At 37.1% G+C, this 23,558-nt stretch overlaps 1 protein-coding gene across 5 annotated transcripts in view; it reads left to right on the forward strand.

Moving 5' to 3' along the window:
* Nucleotides 1-23,375, forward strand: part of LOC137650163 (popeye domain-containing 2-like) — a 73,019-nt gene extending 49,644 nt beyond the window's left edge. For 2 of the 5 annotated variants that reach the window (XM_068383321.1, XM_068383323.1), the window contains 2 exons: nucleotides 6,158-6,211; nucleotides 22,727-23,375. In XM_068383321.1, coding sequence (XP_068239422.1) covers nucleotides 6,158-6,211; nucleotides 22,727-22,791 — 119 coding nt within the window. In that variant the 3' untranslated portion in view covers nucleotides 22,792-23,375. Of the gene's footprint in view, nucleotides 1-6,157; nucleotides 6,212-15,009; nucleotides 15,097-22,726 lie in introns of all 5 variants that reach the window. The other 3 variants (XM_068383325.1, XM_068383326.1, XM_068383324.1) reach the window with 2 other exon arrangements.
* Nucleotides 23,376-23,558: the final 183 nt, after the last annotated feature.

Consider the following 23,558-nt stretch of genomic DNA (forward strand, 5'->3'; position numbering starts at 1 on the left):
TCGGGCAACGGAGTTGACAGCTACATGATTATCGGGTAAGTATATTCAAAAATTTATTTTATTAATAAAAATAACATTTTTAACCCTTTTACCGCCAGGCTATTTGGAAATTTCCAACCCTTAACCCCCAGGGGGTTATTTTTTTCCCAGCACATTTTGCAGTATATTTTTTTTAAATTGCTCTAACAGCCTTAATTTTTGTCATAGAGAGGTCAGGTTGGTCTCATTCTCTTGGAAAATGCCTGAATTTTCTAAAAAAAATTATCAAAAATATGAAAAAATAAATTTTTATAGCATTTTTTTGCAAGGACGTACCGGTACGTCCATGGGGGTAAAGGGATGGCTTTTGTGAAACGTACCAGTACGTCCTTTGGGGGTAAAAGGGTTAATGCAATTTTCATTTGTTTTTGTTGATTAAACCTTTGCTTTTGAATTGGTTGAAATTTGGGAAGCTTGTATTGACGTATCTGAATTAGTACAGTACTGTACACTTCACTTTTCAGTATTTTCTCTTTCATTTAATAGCAATGCGACTACTATGTACTGATGGTTAAGGTTTTATTGATGGGAAAAGGAAGGAATTATTATTATTATTACTAGCTGTGCTACAACCTTAGTTGGAAAAGCAGAGTACTATAAACCCAAGGGCTCCAACAGGGAAAAATAGCCTAGTGAGCAAAGGAAATACTGTAGATAAACTATATACAGTATATAAGTCATGAATAATGAATATAAAATTTCTTAAGATCAGTAACAACACTAAAATATATATGGAATATATAAACAATAAAGGCAGACTTATGATAGCCTATACAGCATAAAAACATTTGCTGCAAGTTTGAACTTCTGAAGTTTCACTGATTCAACAGTCTGATTAGGAAGATCATTCCACAATCTGGTTACAACTGGAATAGAACTTCTAGAATACTTTGTAGTATTGAGTTTTATAATGGAGAAGGCATGACTGTTAGAGCTAACTGCATACTTAGTACTACATACGGGATGGTACTGTCTGGGAAGATCCGAATGCAAAGGATGGTAAAAAAATTATGAAAAATCTTATGAAACATACATGAACGACTAACTGAACAACGGTGTCAGAGCAGGAATAAGAAATTTAAAAGACAGCAAGCTTTTGTCCAACAAATTGAGATGAGAGTCAGCAGTTGAAGACTAGACAGGAGAACAATACTCAAAACAAGGCAGAATGAAATAATTAAAACATCTCTTCAGAATAGATTGATCACCAAAAATCTTAAAAGGCTTTCTCAATAAGCCACTTTTGTGCAATTGAAGAAGAAACAGACTGAATGTGTTTCTCAAAAGTGAATTTGGAATCGAGAATCACACCTAGTATTTTGAAGTTTTAAATGATTAAAAAAAAACATTATCAATGCAGAGATCTGGGTGTTAAAGGAACCACTGTCCTCGACTTACTTGCAATCATGAGTTTTGCTAGGGGAGATGGAATTGATGCAAAGAGAGTAGCATCATCTGCATATTCAATGAACTTGCTTTCTAGGCCACACCACATATCGTGTATATATTATTAAAAGTAATGTGCCAAAAACACTATACTGAGCAATGCCAAATATCACATTCCTATACTTTCTATGGTGCCCATCATTAACAAGTCTTAACAATCTATTATTTAAAAAATGAATAATGATGCTAAGAAAAGACCCACCTACTTCCAACTGAATGAATCTGAAAACGAGCACCTCATGATTAACATGGCCAAAGGCAGCACTAAAATCAACGCCAATCATGCAAACTTCCTGACCACAACCAAAGGAGATCGGCACAACATTGGAAATCCTAAGAATGGCATCACATGCCTTTGTGAAAGCCAATTTACAAATTAGGGAACATATTATTACCTTCTGCATACCTATTTAGATGTTTTGTCAAAAGACGTTCGAAAGCTATATAATAAGGGAGTTATGGAAATTGTGCAGTAATTGGCAGGTCTAGAGCTACCACAAACTCATTTACTTAATGGAGTAACATTGCCAATTCTCCAACAGGTGCATACAGAACTTCCTGCTAACTTGTGGAAAATTACAGACAACATAGGAGCTAAGGAATCGGCAGTCTTTATGAAATAAAGAAAAATACTACAGTATTTGGGTCTACACCTCCATAAGAATCAAATCCATCAAGAGTTTTTCACTTCACTGAACCATAACGCTAAACAAGTCAGTTAGTTTCAAGAGAACAGAAAGGAGGAAGATAGTTTCTCATCGCTCTGCTTACTGTCAAACCCATCAGCCAAAACGGTTGCATTTTCCTTTGGACAATGACTGACAGAACCGTTTGGTTTACATGAAGGAGGAACTGTTAAGTCTGTACTAGAGTGTACCAGAAAGGAAGGGTTTCTTTTATGGTCAAATTATATTCCATTTCTATTAAAACATAAACCCTTGAGTAACAGTTCTTTGTTGAATATGGTTATTCCAAGTTAAATGTGATCTCTTATCCTTCCAAAGATGATATGCCTCCTACTTCTCCAAATAAGCATATCTCCAATCATCATTGAACCAGGGTTTGTCTTTCTTTCGGTACCTTAGCTCACGAGAAGGGATACGCCTATCAATTATGTTGGCCAGATTCTCATTTAAGAGAACAACAGGCTCAAAACTTTTATATAATTGTGACCAATGCAAAAGATCACCCAAAATGCCATTCCAGCCAGTTTGAGATTTTATATATATCTTACATGAGTATGATACGTCAGGAACAGGCTGCTGTCTTAATTACTAACGAAACTAAGGTAAAATCAGATGTGCCAACTAGAGAACAACTAACTTGTTTTAACACCCTGGCAGTCGGTGTGTACTAGGTCCAAGTAGTTACCAGAACTGTGAGTAGCTTCACGTGTGATTTGCTCTTGGCCTGATTCAGAGGCAAAGTCTAAAGCTCTTAAGCCATGGCTATCAGTAGGAGAAACAGAAGTTAACCAATCCCTATGTTAAGCGATGAAATCACGAAAAGCACAAAAGAGGCCTTTCTATCATCTTGTATCATAGCCATAATGGTAAGAAAACAAACAAAGATAGAATTATTCAATTCTGGACTCAGGTAGATTGTACACAAATAGTTCTTGTATGTCACAAACTTTTATTACCTGAATTTCATGGCATCCGTATTCATAGCAGGACTTACGAGTAGCTGAGTACTCGGTCCTAATATACACTGTCATTCACCTTGCCCTTGGAATGGCCACCTATTTCAAAATTATCGGTTTCTTAAAGCCTAGAATAAGAAGCTCAAAGGAGTACCTCATTTGAGAAACCAAGTTTCTGAGTATAATAGAATATCGTACTGTCTGCAGGCAACTGTAAGATCTCGAATACTGCCATGAAGTCCACGAAAATGGCTATGTATTAGATAAATGGCAAAGTCTATGGTGCACTGGTCCTAGATTTTGCTCAAGACCTGTAGACAGTAAGAATTAAAAGTAATAAAAATTTCTCATTATATTTGAAAACAAACTTAACAATAATGATGACTAAATCAATTTATACACGAATATATATAAAGCGAATAAAGATGAGATTGCGGATAAAATTGGTCAACATCCAGAGCCACCACACCATGTAAGGCTAAGTACTCTCCAGCATAGCCACTTCAATTGAAGGAAGGACAGTAACAATGGTTTTGAAAATCAATACCCATGAGGAAGATAGGAAACAGATAGAGAAAAGGCAACCTTTTTGACAATCCACAAGACATCCATGGCCCTTCTTTTAAGCTTGCCCAACCTACAATTTGAAATAAAAATAGGAAGAGAAAACAGGATAACTCTAACCCAAGACAGTGGAAAACCATGGTACAGAGGCTATGGCATTACCCAATACTAAAGAATAATGGTTTGAGTTTTGAGAGGCCTTCTAGATAAGCTGCTTTACCATAGCTAAAGAGTCTCCTTAATGCATACCAAGTGGAAAGTAGCCATTGAACAATTACAGTACAGTAGTTAACGTCTTGAAAGAAGAATTGTTTAGTTAGCTTAGTGTTGATGGGTGTATGTGGAAAGAGGAGAATGTTTAAGGAATAGGCGAGACTATTCTCTCTATTTGTAGGCAAAGGAAAATGGCCCACAACTGGAGAGGGGTCCAGTGTAGTACTATCTTGCCAGTCAAAAGACCTATTAACTCACTAGCCATAGTATCTCATTGTCTCACAGGTAGACATTTTAACACTAATCAGGTTACACATTCCACTTTTACTCAGTGATTAGTTGTCCAGAGTGCAATTAATTAACTTTTGTTCCCCATTGCATATAGTCCTTTTTTATATCTCTTTGGCTGTATATTATTTCCTCAAAGGATGGATCAATTACTTTTTTTCAGTATTTACCCAGCCCAGTTTTCCTCCATTCTTTAGACTTTTTCTTTAGGCTTTGGCTAAGCAAGAATAAATTTTGAAAATTCTGTCTACTATTATTTCTTAATTTGAATTTTCCATGAAGTCCCTTCAGCCGTGATTAAAATCTTTAGGAATTTGATTCAAGAGGAACTGTTTAGCTGTTTTAACAGTGATGGGGTTTTTACCCGAAAGGGAACAACAAGCGGCGAAAACAAAAAACCAAACATGGTAAAAGATTAAAGGAGTGTCGCTACCTAGAAATCCTAAACAGACAAATATAATACTCAACTTGGGAGCAGGGATCTCTAAAACGTTGGACATCTTCAAAAACACAAAACACAGAGCAAAATAAAACACGTCTGACCAACGCAGGTGCTGTTGAGGAATGAGGATAGGGGGTGGGGAGATGTAGGGGTGGAGAGGGATAGTCGTAGTAGGAGGCAGCAGTCGGGTGTAGGACGGCACCTCGATGTTCCAGGGGATGTTGATGAAGGAGAGGTCTTATTGGTGAGGGACCTATGGTCGTGGTTCAATCATGCCCCAGTTTTCTATACCGACACTCAAAGAGTGAGCGAGCTAGGTTTATTCCTGGCATTCCATGCATCTTTTTTTTCTCTGGTATATTCAGCAATAACTATACCTTAGAAATGGTGCTAGAGGAGCATTTCACTGGGCGACACAGGTTCCTCGCCCAGAAATAAATTTTTCCTTCGTCAAAATCCCTTTATTATCTACAATTTATTTACTTGGGTGGGACTACTTGTGGTAAAATTATACACTGCATGGTTTTGCTTTCCCATAGCTCTTTCAAATGATGATTTGAATTATATTTGTTTTTCACTTATATTTATAAAATACCATCAGAATATGTAAAATCATATTGGTTGTCTTGTTCAGTTTTGTATGTTGTATTTATTTGCTAAGTGTGTGTTTCTGAATTGAATTTGGTAAAGTAGGGCTATAGCCTACTGAATTCTTGTTCCAATCCTGTAAACCAAACTTTATTTACTATTTCCCATCTGTATCTTATTTAAAAAAGTTTTACGGCATTTGAATTTTATATTTTTTAGTATTTTTATTTCTTGTTTGCTGTTTGCACCTCACCTGCGATATATATGTCTGGCTTTCAGACCATACAAGGGACATTGCAAGTCCAGTTTTAGGTTACTATGTGACATTTTAAATTTAGTCATGAGTATTTCAAGTACAGAAGTTACAAGATATACATACAATACCATAAGACAGTTGATATATAAAGATGCAGTTTTAAATCTGCAAAACAGTTATTCTGTAAAAGTTCAGCATTCAAACCGTAACTTGTCAATTGCTTGAGACGGTGTCAGTGATCTTGATACAGTTTTCTCCTTCATGATTATGCTGTTCTTTACCTGCTGTAGTTAATTTTTGAAGATTTAGTTTCTAGATGGTGAAGTCATGTAAGAATGTGGTGACTAATCCATGGCTATTTCATTATACACAAAGTTCGGTAGAATTTCCTAGCCTCTTTTTAACATTTTAGGATAGATATATTCTTTCACTTTCCTTAGAACTTTTATCCAGTTTAGAAGGCTGTAAACAGATCTTATTGGGATATGCTTTATGAACCTGCTTATTGTGCCCTGGCCAGTTGTAAGTGCAGTGAAGATGCCGTACTTTTATTTATAAACCTGTGTTTCCCCTAATTTTTTCTCTTTGGTTTTCTTATACTGTCTAAGGAGTAGAATAAGTAGTCAATTGGCTTAGTCATTGGTAATCCAGACTGTCCTTTTTTTTTGGTGTTTTACAGGTTGTATTTATCAGAAATATTCTTGCGGGCTGTTTAGTGCAGAATTTCTCATAGGTAAGCGTCTCATTATTGCCAGATAGCTCTTAACTGTTTCTCTTGCTGAAGGTATATCTATGGCTTTATGTGTCGTCATTAGCCTAAAGCTTCCTTTTATTCTTTTACATGCAGTACTGAATGTGTTTCCATAATAGATCTTATTTTGAGGTTGAAAAAAAAAAAATCAGATAAATAGTCTGCTTGAAATGTATTACTATTTTATGTATTTTGTAGTCAAATGGAATATGCATGGGTGTGCAAGTCAGTCATAAAGCTCAGAGAAGCTATGAAATCTAAAACTAAATACACTCATGATCCCTGGGATTAGGGTCAAAGGAAAATTATAAGAAAATTCCTGTTCTAATTTTTGCTTACAGCTGTTTCAAAGGTCGTCATTAGTTAAATGAGAGAAAATACTGAAACTGTGAGTTATTGTAATGGAAAATACTAAATTAGTCTTTCAATTTTAGGTTTCTTTTAAAGTTTCAGGGAGGTTGATTTTTTTTTTTTAGAATGCTCTTTATCTATTGTGTATTTTCAGTGAAGTGGTTAAGAAGCATTGAATATTGAGTATTTTCCCCATTATAGGAAAATGTTATGCTGCCTTGTGTATATAGTTCTGTAATCTGTTATGTTGAATTTGAAATATGCCTGTCAAAGCATGGTATAATGTGGAAAAGAAATTAAATTATCTTCAGCGAGTGGTTTTAGAAACTATAAAGTGAGTGAATTTCATGAATTAGTGTACACCCATTGAACTTGAGTTTTGCTTCAGAATTTACACTTTTGATAGCATTCAAATTTTCAATTTAGCTCCAGTAGCATTTGAGGTAGAAGGATCCCTGAAAATTAAATAATTTTATGACGGTTGTTTTGAACATTTTAGCTATTTTCTTAGAATCTTATATACTGCATCTACTATTCAATAGTATTTTATAGATTGGCTAAGATTTGTTTTTCGTATTATCGATAATAATTTTTTATGATAAAACCAGTCATAGCAAAGTGCACCAAATATATATACAGTACAGTAGCCATTATTAGGTCCTCGGCTTACAACAGAGATCCGTTCTAGAGACTTTTTTTTAAATAGAGTTTTAATGCAAGTTGGAACACACCCAAATACAGTACTGAACATTAGCACCTAGTTTATCACCTATGCTAATGTTATAAAGTCATAATCTAGGTCATAAAAACCGACTTAATGACATGGAAGCGTAACAAGGAGAGAAAAATATGAAGAACATAAATACAGAATGATAAAATGAAACTGTAAATTAAATAATACAATTCCTTCATTTTGAGCTCCATTGTACATTGTAGCTCTAAACCTTTGTAACCTGAGGACTTACTTATTGTGTTAATAAAGTTATAAGTTTCACTAAGCAGCCATCTTTTTTTTTTTTTTAGGGGATTTATAGGAGATTCATGTATTTCATTGGGATATTTTGGGATGGCCTTTTTATTCAGTAAATTTTTATTTTTTTGCAAACCCACTAACTTTCTAGTCTTAGAGGCTATCGCCATTAGTTTACTCTGGCGTAAGTGATCATCCGGGAGTTAGAACCGGGCAAAAAGTTACCAGCTGTCTCTACAAGAGAGCCGTACTTCTAAAACAGTGTTTGAAATTGTTTAAAACCAGGTCATACTTTTGCATACACAGTGCATTAATAGGATTCTCTCACCTTATCTATCAGTTAGCCAGCAAGTTTATACTCGAGGGGCCCTGTGACCCTAGTTTGTAATTTATTTTATACCAATGTACGTCTTGCAGTCTCCCTCCCCCAAAAAAAGGGATTACATAAGAGCGTCATTGTACAGTCTATATTAATATCTAATCTAGCACTACTATAACAAACAAAAAAAAGTATCCTGTGGGGTGTTTAGTGTTGTCAGTGCACTACAGGCTTTGCATTTGATTCTTTGTAGCATCCCTTTGGCCCCTAGCTGCACTGACTGTGTATAGTCCATTTCTTTTATCGAGGCAGATCTGCACCGACTCGCAGCGGTGCCCTTCTAGTTCGGAAAATTTTCCTGATCGCTGATTGGGTAGAATTATCTCGTCCAACCAATCAGCGATCAGGAAACTTTTCCGAGCTAAAAGGGCACCGCTGCGAGTCGGTGCAAATCTGCATCGCTAAAAGAAATTGACTATAGTCTCCTGCTATACCTCTGTTTCTGCCTTTTTTCTTTCATTTTGCCCTCCAACCTCTTCTATTTTTTATTATTTAGTGCAACTGCAGGGTTTTCTGTTGGTCGCAATGTGGCGTTGAATGGCCTTCCAGCCTCAGGACTGGGCCACATGGTCTACATTTTAAAACCATGTTTATATCAATTACAGTATTGAAAAATTTCTAAAGTCATACTTTATAACCATATAAACCAAATAAAACTCATGTTGAGGAAAAGCAAGTACTATATACTGTACTTTCTAAGCCATAACGATAAAATTAATAAAGTTGTTTGGAGGACAATTAACAAGAATAAGACACTGTTCAAGTGCAAATTGAGTAAGTTAAACTGTAATGTCATTCAATAATAAGGGAAGGTTTTAACTTCAGTATTATCTATCAGTATGACAGCTATTACACCAAGCTAAAACTAAATAAAGAATGTAGGTTAGGATAAAGAACCTTCTCCTGAGGACATCAATCGCCATTTTTGCTCTTGTAAATTCTAGTTGTATTAAATCTCTACTGATAGTTCCTGGCCAACAGGTTTCAGGCATATGATATCGTCAGACAGGATAATTATCTTTGTAACCAGGTGCTTTCTCCAGAATTTGGATGGCTAAGGGTCTATAGTGAAATATAAATTGTTTGGAGAATAATTTTCCTCTTTCCTCTCTTTCTAAATCTCTTGCCTCTAATACCTGTAACTATTTTTCATAGCTAGGGGATCATCTTTTCCTATGACATTATCCTGAGTTACAATAGCCTTAGTTTGTAAACTCTCCTGGTTTCTAATTACGCTTCTTAATCCCTCTGGCCTCGTTCATCACTCTAAGGTATTTAGCTCGTACAGCATACCTAATTTTCAATTTGGGATTGTTGGGGGTTAGGGAAAAAGAATTTTTCATGTGGATGCATCACAAAGATATTCCTTCCTTCCAACTCCACTTATCTCTTGTAGCTTCATATCCACGTACAGAAAGCAAGGCAAGTGACTGATGTGTTCTAAAGCTTCAAGAGTGCATATGCCATGCTACTGTTAATTTTCTCTGTTAGATGAAAGAGGGCAATGTCATTGAACATTTGAAACAGAACTGTAAGAAAACCAATATTGTATTGATTCGCTTCTTCTATACACTCATGTGATCTCAGTGCATTGTGAAATACCAAGTATAATTATTCTAAATATTTCAGTTCTTGATTTTAATTTTGAATTCAAGAGATTTTTTTTGTAGCATTTGAAAAATACTGTAGGTGTGTCAGTAACTGCTGTAATGCTCTTGTTCGTATACTCTACCATTGTTGGAATGTTGCTCTCTTACGCAGAAGTTAGCAGCATCCTCGGCTATTTCTTTTATCGACAGAATTCCCTGTTTTGGGGTTTTTTTGTTATCTCAGTCATGCTAATTGTGATCAATTCCATCATCAGAGGATTTTCTTTTGGGTGATCTACCATGAACTTTCAGAAGACAAGTTTTACTGCTATTTTAGTGCTTATACCTAACTACTTGACTTGAAGCATACAACTAACTTTGCGACGCTTCACCAATCCTTTACTGTGATGCCATACAGGCTACACCATGAAGCCTTTTTTTGCATTTATTCTATTGCGAAACAAAGAATCTCGGCAGAGATTTTAATCACGTCACATCAAATGAAAACGAGCAGTAATGTTCCCCTAGAGGTGATGGTTTTGAAACATTTATCAGAAAATTTTAGTGCTACTATATACCGTGTATTAATTTTATAGTTGTTCATATTGTTTTATGCTTCCATTTCTTGTGAGCTACTTTTTTTCATCTCTTACATGTTGACATGATGTTCTGAAACTCATATTAATGAGTATTTAACCTTTGTCGTGTTCTTTTATTTCATTTGACATCATCCCATTCGATTGATCTAACTATGTCAGTCTTTTTCCTATTGAGTGTGAATGGTTTTGATGTTTTTTTCAAAGTTTGTGTGGTTGCAGTGCCAATTTAAAATATGCTCCTCTGCCGAACTTCAGCCTATTCTTTTTAGTTTGTCATGTGTATTTTTTTTTTACATCCTGCAATTTTATTCTGTGGAAAGCTATCTTGTCAAATCAGAGTTCTTGGGTTTTACCATTAGAATCCATATATATTGGGGACAATAATAGTGATTCAGTGACAATAACAATTATTACTATAACATCATTTGGGGTTGTAAACAAAGTTTGAGCTTATTCCTTTCATACATTTTTAAAAAAGAATTATCAACTACGATGAAAGTCCACCAGGAGTATAAAATTGTACAGATAAACTGGTGCCAGAAATACTTGATTTGCAAATATTGTAACTTGTTATCTTGCTTTTTTTTATGAACCATTTAATCATCGGAGTGGCTTTGCGTAGATGCTATGTAATGTTGCTTAGATTATACAAGTCTTTTGATATATATTGAATTCAAGATATCGAGGTCTGATGAATGTTGTGATGTGAGATCATAGTAATGGAAAATACATTTCAACCTTAGTCAATACCAAAGAACTTTTTTGAAATATGATATACAGTACTTGAGCACTAACTCATGCCATAAAAGAACACATTTAAAAAAAAAAATTACCATAGTTTACATTAGCCTACATCCGTGGTCCTCAGGAGTCCTAGACATTATTCCTACAAATAGATATGCGGGGTGAATGGCTGCCATTATGCATGTGCACCTATAGTAACTGGAATCCAGTTGGGAAAGGTCACTTTTTTTTTTTGGATGTCTTGCTTGTAACATAGAAATCTTATTTTATTAAAATGAACAAAATACAGTAATATAAACGATTATATATAATTTAAAATGGTTTTTGTTGCAATTTTTTTTATATAGTTAATCACTGCTTACCTTATGAAAAAGGAGCGAACTTTATCATGATGCTAAACATCAACTACAGATTCATTTTCAGAGATCACAGTATTTCAATCTTGATATTATTGATAAAGAAAATAAATTGTTCTGGTTTTTATAATATTCTCTGTTTTCACAGTATTTTGTGATGTTCAGCATACAATGTAGCAGCATTGGAGATTGATTGTTTCTCTCGACCTGCCTGTGGGCCTGCAAAGTTGGTTTTCTTCCTGGTCAGGCTAGGTTTCCCACTGGTGGCTCAGATTCACCAATTCTGTTACTGCAGAGTCAACTGACAGAAGACCCCCTAGAACTTGACACTGGGAGGTTTTCTGTGTCAGAACTAAATGACTGACAGAACAATGGACACATGAAGCACTGTGGTTGTACCATGCCCAACATATGATCAACAAAGAGAATCTTCCAGCAGAGTGGAAATAAACAGACAAGGTCCAAAGCCTAGAATATTGCTGTTATTGTGTGTTCAACATATCCATCAATAGGAGTATTGTATAGTATATTGACATGACCTTGGTCTCATGTCTGCAACATATGATGTGGCATGCCTAGTAGAGCGACGGTTAGAAGGGAGGATTTTAACATGGTCTACAGTATTACCAAGTATTGTATGAATGGTGAAGGCCCATAAGACAAGTGGACATGGCTGAGGTTGAAGTGCCTTTCAGAAAAGTCAGGCAGGAAGGCAGACATTGCTACTTCCTTGTATTGGATCTTGACTGCACATTGCATGAACAATGAAGATAACAGGTTGAGGAGTATTTGTGGCTTTAAGACCTAAGCAAACAAGGTTGAATGAAAATAAAGACATTTAAAGTGGCAGTTCCAGGCATGCAATGTGTCTGGGGGGTGCAAACCTGGCAAATAGAATGATAGGTGTTCTTTCTCTTGGCGCTAGGCACATCACCTTCTTGGATTTATATACCCAACAAAAAAGGACTAATAAAATATACAGTCATAGAACAATATTGGGTATTTGTGAGGTTGACATGGTACAGGCCCTTGCATAGTACACAGCCAATCTTCAACCCAATGATAATAATCAATAGATATGATAATCATATCTAAGGCCTCATATCTGATAAAGATGATTGATAGAATTTTAAGTCATGGCCAAGATCTCATAGTGATTTAAAACGACTGATGTTACTATTATTATTACTACAAGCTAAGCTACATCCCTGGTTGGAAAAGCAGGATGCTATAAGCCCAAGGGGTCCATCAGGGAAAAATAGCCCAGTGAGGAAAGGAAATAAACAAATTACAAGAGAACTAATGAACAATCAAAAGGAAATATTTCAAAAACAGTAACAACATTTAAATGGATATGGCATATATAAACTATAAAACTTGAAAAAAACAAGAGGAAGAGAAACAAGACAGAACAGCATGCCTGAGTGTACCCTCAAGGAAGGGAACTCTAACCCAAAACAGTGGAAGACCATGGTACAGAGGCTATGGCACTGCCCAAGACTAGAGTACGATGGTTTAATTTTGGAGTGTCCTTCTCCTAGAAGAGCTGCTTTCTGTAGCTTTAGTCTTTTATACCCTTAACAAGAGGAAAGTAGCCACTGAAAAATTACATTGGAGTACTTAATCCCTTGAGTAAAGAAGAATTATTTGGTAATTTTAATCAGGTGTATGAGGATAGAGGAGAATGTGTTAAGAATAGGCCAGACTATTCAGTATATGTGTTGGCACAGGAAAATGACCAACAACCAGAGAGAGGGATCAAACGTAGTACTATCTGGCCAGTCAAAGGATCCAATAACACTCTAGCGGTGTATCTCAGCAGGTGGCTGGTACTAACAAACTTGGGATTTGGATTTGTGACTCTAGGAAATGACTGACAAGAATGGTACATGGCCGAGTCCAAGTGCACCCATGATTACTGCCATCAATGTTATCTGTTAGGTGCTATTGAATGATATCTCAGCAACAGAACTTGATGTCAACATATTTGTGTGAATTATATTGAGAATTAGCACGAGTTAACAAGGTGCTATTGATGAGATACAGGATAATGGTTGCTCGAACGACAGTTGCATTACCATGCTATCAAACATAGGAACTCAAAGCACAGAGGAACAGACTTTTGGCGAGGGATATACTTCCATCAATGGCTGCATTAACAAGTACTCCAACTTTTGGTAACTGCACTACCACCAGCAGCTGTGATACAGATTGACCCTCCTGTACAGATTTTTTTCTCTCATGCTCAGGTATTTGATTCAGAGTCAGAAAGTGAGTTCGTCTATACTGACACTTTTGACTGGGTATTACAAGAGATCACACAAGCTATATTTTACAACAAAAGGGAGACCCATCAGAAAACAGGCACATCTGTTAAGATCGTGGCAACCAAGGAAATTTTTTTCTCAGTCTTGAGTCTACACTGCATCCAGAACTACATTAACCCATCCTTTGTTGTAGAAGTTTTGGTCAAAGCCATAATTCAGAGACTTACAACTACAACCTTATAGTTGCCTCATGGTCAGTGTAAAAATTGGGCTGTTTTATCCAAGATGTCAAATAGTTATCCCCCTTCCTTTTTGTCATCCTTGACATCGTTTGATACATGAAAGAGCATTAGCCCTTTCCAGATACTACTTGCTTTGACACCCTTTTGGATTGATAAGGTTGTTTGGCATGGTCTTGGCACACGGATGTCGTATTAACCAAAGAAGATTTTTCCACTCCTAAACATAAGCTTCCCTCATTTAGTTTACAAGACTTTCAGATAGGATTGATGGATGAAAGTTGTGAATCTGGGCCAAAATAAAATGCCCTGCACTGAGGACTGAGAGGATATATACCACCTTACTTGTCAGTGTGATGAATAGACTCGTTTAGACTCCTTACTTAACTATCGTTTACAGAGTATTGACCTTCACTGACTGACTACTTTTCAGGGCATTTGTTAGTTTACTAATCTCAAGTAATGTATTTTGATTTGAATCTTTGGTTCAAATCGGCTATTCTGTGTTTCCTTCAGCAATTCATTTCTTCCACCTAAACTATGATTGAGACTAATGTAAATAATGGGTTTACTGTAACATTGTTTTTCCAAAGTTAACTTTTTTCAGTGCAAACCCATCATTTATATCAGTGTCCCAACGCTCAGCCAAACTGATTGCTTGCAGCTATGACCCAAAACACAAGAAAAAGTAAGAGCTGTTTTTCCTTACTTGGCAAGTATCTCCTGATGTAGGGTTTGGCTATCCTACCTGGAGGCAATCTTATTTTTCTTTTGATTTTGTGAGTTATTTAAGTGTCAAGATTCATGAAGCACAATTGTTGGCTAATTGAAATGACAAGATTGATATGAAAAAAAAAAATTATTAGATTTGTCTTTGTAAAACTATATGTTTTTCTTCGACTAGAGGGGGTTTCCCCATTTTGAAAATCCATACCAAGTCAGAGACTGGAGTCATTAGGGAATGTCGGTTGTTGTTCCTACACACGCACCTAAAACTATTCCTGAGGCTTAGGGTGAATGAACATTAATTTACTAACAGCGACTCAAAACTAATCTTTTCATCACTACACAACAGTACAAGTATTATATTTTATGAAGATATTGGAACAAAGTAATTATCAATTTTAAAAATCCATCTTATAAAAGGAGGCATTGCAGTTCATTGCTGGCAGAACTCCAGGTTAGACTAAATATTGCATGCTGAAATGTAAGTGAATGTTGTTGTGCATGTCGTCACAAAGTTCAAATGACATGAGCCCCAGCACTTCTCTAATAACCTGCGGTAGGTGTTGGTGATGAAGAGAGCCTCCTGGAGCATCAGTTGGAAGCAGCAGCTGATGTGGAGAACCCAGGATCACCATTGATTTAAATAGGTGAGTTGTCAAGTTTTGTTTACATGTCAGCTGAAGGCATGATATTTTTCAGTGGTGGATTATTTTTACCGTTTGGAAGAAGTTGATCTTTAAATAACACAAGCTAATTTTAAACATACTGGTTTGTGTAATTTTTGGTCCTGTTCAACAACGTCATATCTGCCAAACTTGGAAAGATGTATGAATACATTTGAAATCTAATAGTTTGTGTAATTTATGGTTCTGTTCAATGTTATATGAAGCTTTCTTACAAAATGTAAAAAAAAAGGGCTGATTTGATACTTGATGCAACTGTAATAATTGTCGTATGCTTAATAATGTCATTTTGATAATAAAATCATTACTTAGACTCACCTGAGGTTCATATGGCTTCCTACTCGAAGCCAGGTAATTGTCTAGTATTTTTACGTAATTTAATGGCATATACAGAACTCTTGATGTTATAAAGGTCTCGCAAACAAGACTTTACCATGTGATGTAGTGAACATGAAGAGATATGCCCAGCCATTTAATTCCTTCACCATACACAGCATTATTGCCCTTGTCTACTCCTGCACAGGAGAAGGGCTTAATGAGTTGTACTCTCCTTGGACAATTGTGGTGGATGATCTGCATAATTGCACAGTATGTTACAAGTTCTGCAACCGTATTGTTCCATTCAAGCTATCCAGACTCATCTCATTATGGTGATGAGTATTGATCCAGCTATATAGGTGTAGCTAATGCAGTACTTGAAAAGCAGCTTCCATGGGGTTTTTACAGTTTGCATACAGTAGTTTTAAATCTGAATTCTGCTCCCAACTAAGATAAAGCACCCATTCATCTTCTACAAGGTGCAATCCTTGTTCCCTGCTCGTTTGTCATAATTAGGACAGGGGAGGCGAAGAAAGTGGTCTACAAGGGTGGTAATGCCTGTAATTTCTCCTCAATTTTATGTACAGAATTGGCGACCAAATTGGATCAGTCATCTGGTGTGTGGACTCCAATCTGGTTGGTATCTGATTTCCCTTGCCTGAGGCAAGGCATGGGTTCTTCCTGTTTAGCAGCCTGTAACTTTTCATGTAAGGAAATTCTGTGAACATCTACAGGTGGGGCAGGAGTAGGCAAGTTGAAGATTATTCATAACAGCTACTGTTACCCCACCAGTGAATTCTCTGTCTGTCAATCAGGCAGTGAGGACAGTGTAAGCAAAATAAAATCTTGCAAGGACTGAAGAGGAACTTGTGTAGACACACTTGAACTCTTGCTGCCAGCCTCCATGAATTTTTCAGCTCTGGCCTCCCTCTCCAGTTACTGCTTGCTGGAGCTGGTTCTCATTTCATCATCATCATCATCCTTGTACATCATTTTGAACCTATATTGAACCCTTTAAAGATTTGCCTTTTTGCAATCTTAATCAATCGGTCAAAATCTATGACGAGTCTCTGGAGTGTATGCTAGTTTGGATAATGTCCTTCTTGGCCAAGTCAGCAAAGGTCATTGCCAAAATTCGCTCAAATTGAATGGCAGTGCTGGTAGACTGCTGGCACTTTTGTTGACCAGTTAGCATAAGCACTACTAATTTTAACAAAGCCCATGATAGAGCTACGTGAATTCTTCAGCTGATGTGGCATCATTGAACAATGACAAAGGACTGTGTGTAAATGCACCTGCCATCTTGCTTCAATGTGGGTACAGCAGGAGCTGGCTATGGAGTGCCTAGTTAGCTGATGAGGACTAAATGAGTTCCAACCAAGTACAGGCAAGCTATATAGGCATTAGGTGAGAATTGATGAAGGTATATACAATGAATTTTCCTGTTTTATCTCAATATGACTTTACTGGTGAGAACCGATTTCCTCCAGCCCTAGCTATGTGAATTGTGTGTGATGTCTGTACCTAGAGAACTTTCCCACGTTGTGTTGACCTCCCACCCTTTCTGGATCAGACTGAGTGAAGCCAGAATTGAAAATCAACATGATCTACAATGAAAGATTATCATAGGTTCTTTCAAGATTTATGTTGAGTGGCCTTTGTAACCCATGTCAATTCCAGTTATTTCATCTATATTAAATCATTGTTTCTGTGGCCATTTTTTGGAGAAATATATTGATGTCTTTTTTTAGGGGACTGTTATACACAAGATCTTCATCTGAATTTTACATCTATAGTAGTCCATCATGTCCCACGCAATTTATTGTAGTCAAGTTGGAAGGGGAAATGCCAGGTTCCCCAAAATGCTCGATTATAAACTCAATTTATCACTCTTATGTGTTCCTACGTGTTTACAAACGTCCGCCCTATAACAGGGGTAAGATTATGGCGACAGCTGGTAACGGCCAATGAAAAATTACAGAGGTTCAGGCAACCGGCCCCAGTATTACTCGTGGCCCGTGCCCGACTGCGCTCCGAGCCTCCATTCTGATCCTGAACATTCTATTGAACAAATGTTTTTCCAATCTCTGTAACCAGCCTGAAGTTTTGTGCAGCTTTTTCTTAATATTCTCTTTTTCTGATAGCAGTATGAGTGTGAAGGAACTTGATAAAATGTTTACATGTTCAGGACTGCCATATCATCATCGAGGAATCTTTATAATTAAGGCTTAGGTTGATACTCACTCTTTGGGTCTCTGCACTTCGGATTCCCCTTGCAATTTGTGTAGAGAGTGGTTGCCCTCACAGTGGGCCAGATTTTAAGAAAAAGAAGAAATTCAAGTGTGATCATTCTCCATCAGTTTCGTCAATGAGATCCCAACTACCGAAGCTCATTACTCCAGCTCTTATTTGGTTAACTCTAAGGATGGCAATCCCCAGAACACTGGCAATCTTAGTACTGAAGGGCATTTATTCAAGGCAGTCGACTCCCCTTCTTACCCTAGGGAAACAGGGAGAACTACACTTGAAAATTACCCTCAGTCTACGGTTTTGTATATCCCAGCTCCTATTATGCCATCGCCCTCTTTGCAGTTCTCTGCATACTCCTCTGGGAGTGAGGAAGTCCATTTCTTAGGCTTTAGCCTAGTTGAGGCGACCCTCAGCCATGAGCACTTGACCCTCAACCACAGGCACGCGCGACTTTTCCTTCAGACAAGAGAACAAGATCCTCAGGAGTGTGCGCAGTTAAGTTATGTACCACTTCCACCACGAGCAGACTCCTCCCCAAAGAGTAGTTTGTCTTAAGAAGAGGAGTTATTTAGAGAATATACAGTACCTCTTGACATTTTCTTTGAAAGGGGAAAACTAAGAAGCAAATGGCTTCGTCGGGTGAACGACCAGTTTCTTTCCTTCCTTTTCAATGGGTGGTGATAGACTACATAAAAGCGCAACAATCCACTCATTAGAGTTGCTAGTCGTACCTGTTAAGGGCTAGAAATTGTTCCACTATAAGTCAAGAAAGGACAGCCACATTGTACGGATCATAGACTATAGCGTTTATGGGTGAATACAAGCTTTCACTGTTAGAGATTATTAGTGTGTTAAAATTGATCCACGAGACTTCTCCATTGAAATCAACTGGAGAACCATCACCACAATTGTGTCTGGACCCTGTATTTCCAGATGAGGTGGAACCTAATTCCACCGAACGTCCTGTGATCCCTTGCCGCCTCTCCCTTTTGCAGGGAAGAGAAACTAGGGGAGATGAAAGACATTTCAAAGAAAAAGAATAAACCAGCACTTCAAAGGTCTCGCAATTGGGCCTCCCCCAAGCCTACCGAGACTTCCTATGCCGCCGACTCATGTGGTCCTGATGACGTGAGGCCCTTAATTCTAGCTCTACTGAGCTTGAGGAGGAGTCTTCTTTCCTGAGGGTCTTAGGACCCATCAGGAAAATTGACATCCATCAACCCGCTTTAAAGGAAAGCACACACCTGGAAGCACCAGTTCAAGTTGCCATGTCCATGTCAGACTCCAGAAACTGGAGGCTCAGGTTTCTGCAACTAAAGACTTGCTCATTTCTCCTGTCTTCTCAAAACGGAGAAATTTTTACATAACAGGGAGTTCATCCTTTCCTGCTTCCCTTAGATCCAGAGGTAGCAACCCTAACCCTAGGGATGACTGTAGAAAGGCTCGCACAGCAACCATCACTTTTCTCGGCCTCGGAGACCATGCACATAGAATATCCATTCTACAGACCTCTTCTTGGTTGGACCATGGGCCTGGTATGCCTCATATTTTGCAGAATACCAGAATCTGGCAGATTCTGATGTATGAGGAGCTCACCTTTTTGGGTGCGAAGGCAATGAATTCTTGGTACAATTCTTGGTACACCAGGCTGCTTACCAGTGGAGCAACTGGGCAGTGCAGTTGTAAGTGTGCAAAGATGTTTTGCACCACATTCTGCAGCTGTCAAGCAGAGGACAAGTGCAACAATGAACATACAGATGAGCAGATGTTTGATGATCTACTGAAACAAAGGGATGCAGTGGTCAACAAGTTCATCAAGCATATGGCTTCCAAAACCCCCTTCTTTGAGAAACGTTTCACTAACACAAAGTACCTCTCTCTTTCACATGGATGAAGTGGATCCGGCAGTGAAGTGGATCCGGCAGTGGTAAAGTGGGAAAATGCAAGTCAAGCCTCTTTCTTCAAGAGGACTGCAACCTTTAAACAACTACACCATCCCACAGTGCCTCCTAAACTTAAGAACTCGCTAATTAGGCAGGCATCTATTAGCACAGGGAGGCCAAAGAAGAAAATTTCCAAACATATCATTTGCTTCTGGCTCTGTAGTCAGTAGAGCCTACAGAGGACAAGGAGCAGATACATTGGCCTCAGACCCTCCTAAAGCTCATGAAGTCAGAGGGATTGGTGCTATGTTACCCTTCAGTAAGAACCATTCAGTTGCCCAAGTGTTGAAGGATGGTGTTTGGAATAGACAGACTTCCTCACAGAACGCTACCTTCAGGATTGCATCCATAGTTCCCTGGATACATACTACATAGGACCTGCGGTAGAAGCCCAGCAAGTGGTGTTGCAAGCCCCACTTCTTTCAGGACATAGAAGCATTGTCTAAGATAGCGTTCCCTTCACGTTTTGAAGGTTCAAGAGTAAGAATAACTGGAATTCTTTCTGTCTCTTGGGGTCAACGAATGCAACACGGAGCTGGAACAGGCTGATGCAGGTGAATACAATAGTGACTGGTCGTCATTTAACTAAATAGTAAAATTTCAAGGGTGATTTTGACATAAGGCAAACCCAATACTTATATCAGCCCTAAAATGGAATTTTGTTCCTACTGTATTGAAGATAGGTTGTATTAAAAAACTCCTAGGCCAGGACGCATTAAGTGACTCAACTATGGGTCACCGGATGCAAGAATCATTTCTGATTTTCTCTCCGGACTGAGCATTGTGATTCTGGGTTTTTAACCAACCAGGTAGGTCGCGACTCCTTCTAAAGGATGAGGGTTTATATTAGTTAGGTTCTCTTCCTGCCGCATCTGTCCCGAAAGTCCTGGGCAAAATCAGAAGGGACTCAGAGCACTGGCAGACCTGGACCACCAGTGATACCGAGTAGCATTTGCTTGAACCTCAATAATTTTCCATTGACCATTATCAGTTGTTGCCAGAATCTTAACCCTTTAAAGAACTTAGGTGTGTATAGTTAAGAAAAATACAAGTTTGTGATGTACGCTAACAAGAATACAAGGAAGTGTAGTAAGTCACAGATGTCCTCCTCCATTCCAATGGCTTTAGAAATGACATCAACTAGAACTTTATCTTCCTGTTCCAAATTTGGTTAGAATGTCACTTGTATTATACGAAAAGAGCTCCAGTGTAGAGGCAGTCATTTATTCGTTGGCAACAGTTGTCACCCTTTCATGTATTAGGAGAGTATGACAGTTTATTGCACAGGTTAAGTTTATGCTTGAAGAAGAATCATACACTTTAAATTCCTACACAACACATAAAATACTGGGGTTCCAACATGCCACTGAGTGAATTTATGTTTCAACTTTCATAGCACAACAAAAAATGTAATTTTTAGACATTTTGTTTATTTTATATACCCAAATATCATGTCACCATTTCATTGTGTTGCTGGCTGATATATACTACATAGCTGGTTTTACAACATACTGTACACCCGTGCCTTACGCTAAATGTTGAAATTAAGAGTTGATGAATGATAAATTACAGATTGATAAATGCAGTGATATTCACGATGTGTTTTTAGCTCTATCAAGCATTACTGCTGTGTAGCATTGGTGGGGTCCTCCTTCACCAACATTACTACGACCAGTCTGACCCAGCATATAGAGAGTAAATTTCAAGTGAATAGTCCGCTCAAAAGTTTATATTAACATTAATATTCAAGATTTCTTGTGTTACAAGTTTGTATTTTCACAATACCATGGAAGTATATTGATGTATTGCTATAGATCTAACATACAGTAGTTGCAATGCTTTTACTGTGTATGTAAAAAAATGTATTACTAGATTTTGTGTAGTAATAAGCATTTAACATGATCATATTTAGTGTGCTTGTAAATTTATAAAATTGGACTAGGGATATTTCTTATAAGTTGGTTAAGACCTGGATAATACCAGTTCAAGTACTGGACAAATGTTTTTCTATGTTGTAATTTCAATTAACATCGCTCATATACTGGACTGAACCAATTTTTGTAGCGCCCCTGATGAAGATGGTGAATTTTTACTCTGCTTACTTGACTGTAGTATAACTGTTTGTTTTCACTTCAAGCTTTGAAATTATCGAAAAATTGGTTTAAATTAAACAGGGTTTGAGGTATACCTAGTCCAAAGAGAATTTGTTCTTTGATTGTCAAAAATTACATATCTGGATTTAAAACTTTTCATGAAAATCATAACATAATTATTTAAATTATTGATAGTAGTAGTGCTGCTGTTTAGGATGGTAAGTGAAGTGGAAAAAATGTACGAATCAAAAAAAAAAATGTAGTCACAGAAAAACATTTGCCTTCACAGATCACCCCGGATTTCATGATTAGGAGGGATAACGTGCACTCAAAATTTGTAATCCTGTACTGTTACTGTAATAATGTATATAAAAAAAGTCATCTACATATTTCTAATCTAAAAATTTGTTTTTTGAAGGTAAAAATTGAGTGTTATGGCAATACCATTACAAATTCAAGTTTAAGGTTTACATAACATTTACTGTATCCTACCTGTATATGATTTTCTCTTGGTGAATCGTTCAACTAACAATTTCTTTTGGGTGGATAAAAATCAACACTTCAGTTCACGGTTTGAATAATTGCATACCACTTGAAGTGCATGTCCTAACGAATTATGCTTTAGCTTGAATTTTCGGGATGGGAAAAATTTGGGATTTCCAAAGTTGGAAATACTTTCAGATATTTTTCAGATGACAAAAACTCATGGGTTAATGAATTTTGTATTCCTTTATAGTGGATTTAAAGGCTTCCATGGAAATCACATATTGTGATATATATTAGCTTTTTGGGATGGGAAAAATTTGAGATTTCCAAAGTTGGAAATACTTTCAGAGATATTTTTCAGATGACAAAAACTCATGGGTTAATGAATTTTGTATTCCTTTATAGTGGATTTAAAGGCTTCCATGGAAATCACATATTGTGATATATTAGGCACAATCATTCTTACCAGGTAGTAAATTTTAATTTTGTTTTTTTCCTCGGCAGCTAATGACACTCCTCCGTGGCGACTCGGACGCATTGAGGAAACAGATCAGGAGACTCCAGTATGAGCCTCATGAGCTAGGTTCGCCACTTCTCAATGCCTTCAAGCTTTTTGCCCCTCAGTTGGAGAACGCAGAGCATTATCATCACCACCTTGTTGAGCTTTAGATATTAACATTACGCCAAAAAACGATGGATAGAACTGTACAGTAACGTAACCTACCGGCCTTGACTCTCGACCAGTGTTGTCAGATACGACTTAAGTTTTTACGACCACATCAAAATTTGTAGTTTACTCAGGTTTCCTAAAGTGCACCGTCAGCTCCTCAACTTTGTGACATTTGATCAACCATTTTCATATCTCCACTGATTAAGACACTGGTTCCAGTGGCCCACTCCTGTTGTAAATATATTTTATAAATCATTTATATAAGTATGAAAATATATATATAAGGTGAAGTTAAAAGAAAATGAAAGGATATTTCTGATCCCGATTTTGTGAATTTTATGAAGACTGAAACTCTATATTTATAAGTTGAAAGTTGCTGTTTATATTTATGTTAATAAACATTTGTACGAATTTTATACAAATTGTAAATATGGCTACGAAACTTGGGCTGTGTGCTTACATTTAATAGACACTCTTGAACAATATGTCTCTCTCTCTCCCAAACAGACTTTCTTAAATTTTGACATTAAATATTGCATATAAAGGTCTCAAACTATTAATTCTACCTCATGAGACAATTTATAGAAAAATAGAATAATTTTAAAGCAAAAAATAACATTTTTAAACCAATCTGTATTTTTCCTAGCTATTGCTCCTTAAAAATAG

This window comes from Palaemon carinicauda, chromosome 11 (genome assembly GCF_036898095.1).
Source record: "Palaemon carinicauda isolate YSFRI2023 chromosome 11, ASM3689809v2, whole genome shotgun sequence".
Taxonomy (NCBI): domain Eukaryota; kingdom Metazoa; phylum Arthropoda; class Malacostraca; order Decapoda; family Palaemonidae; genus Palaemon; species Palaemon carinicauda.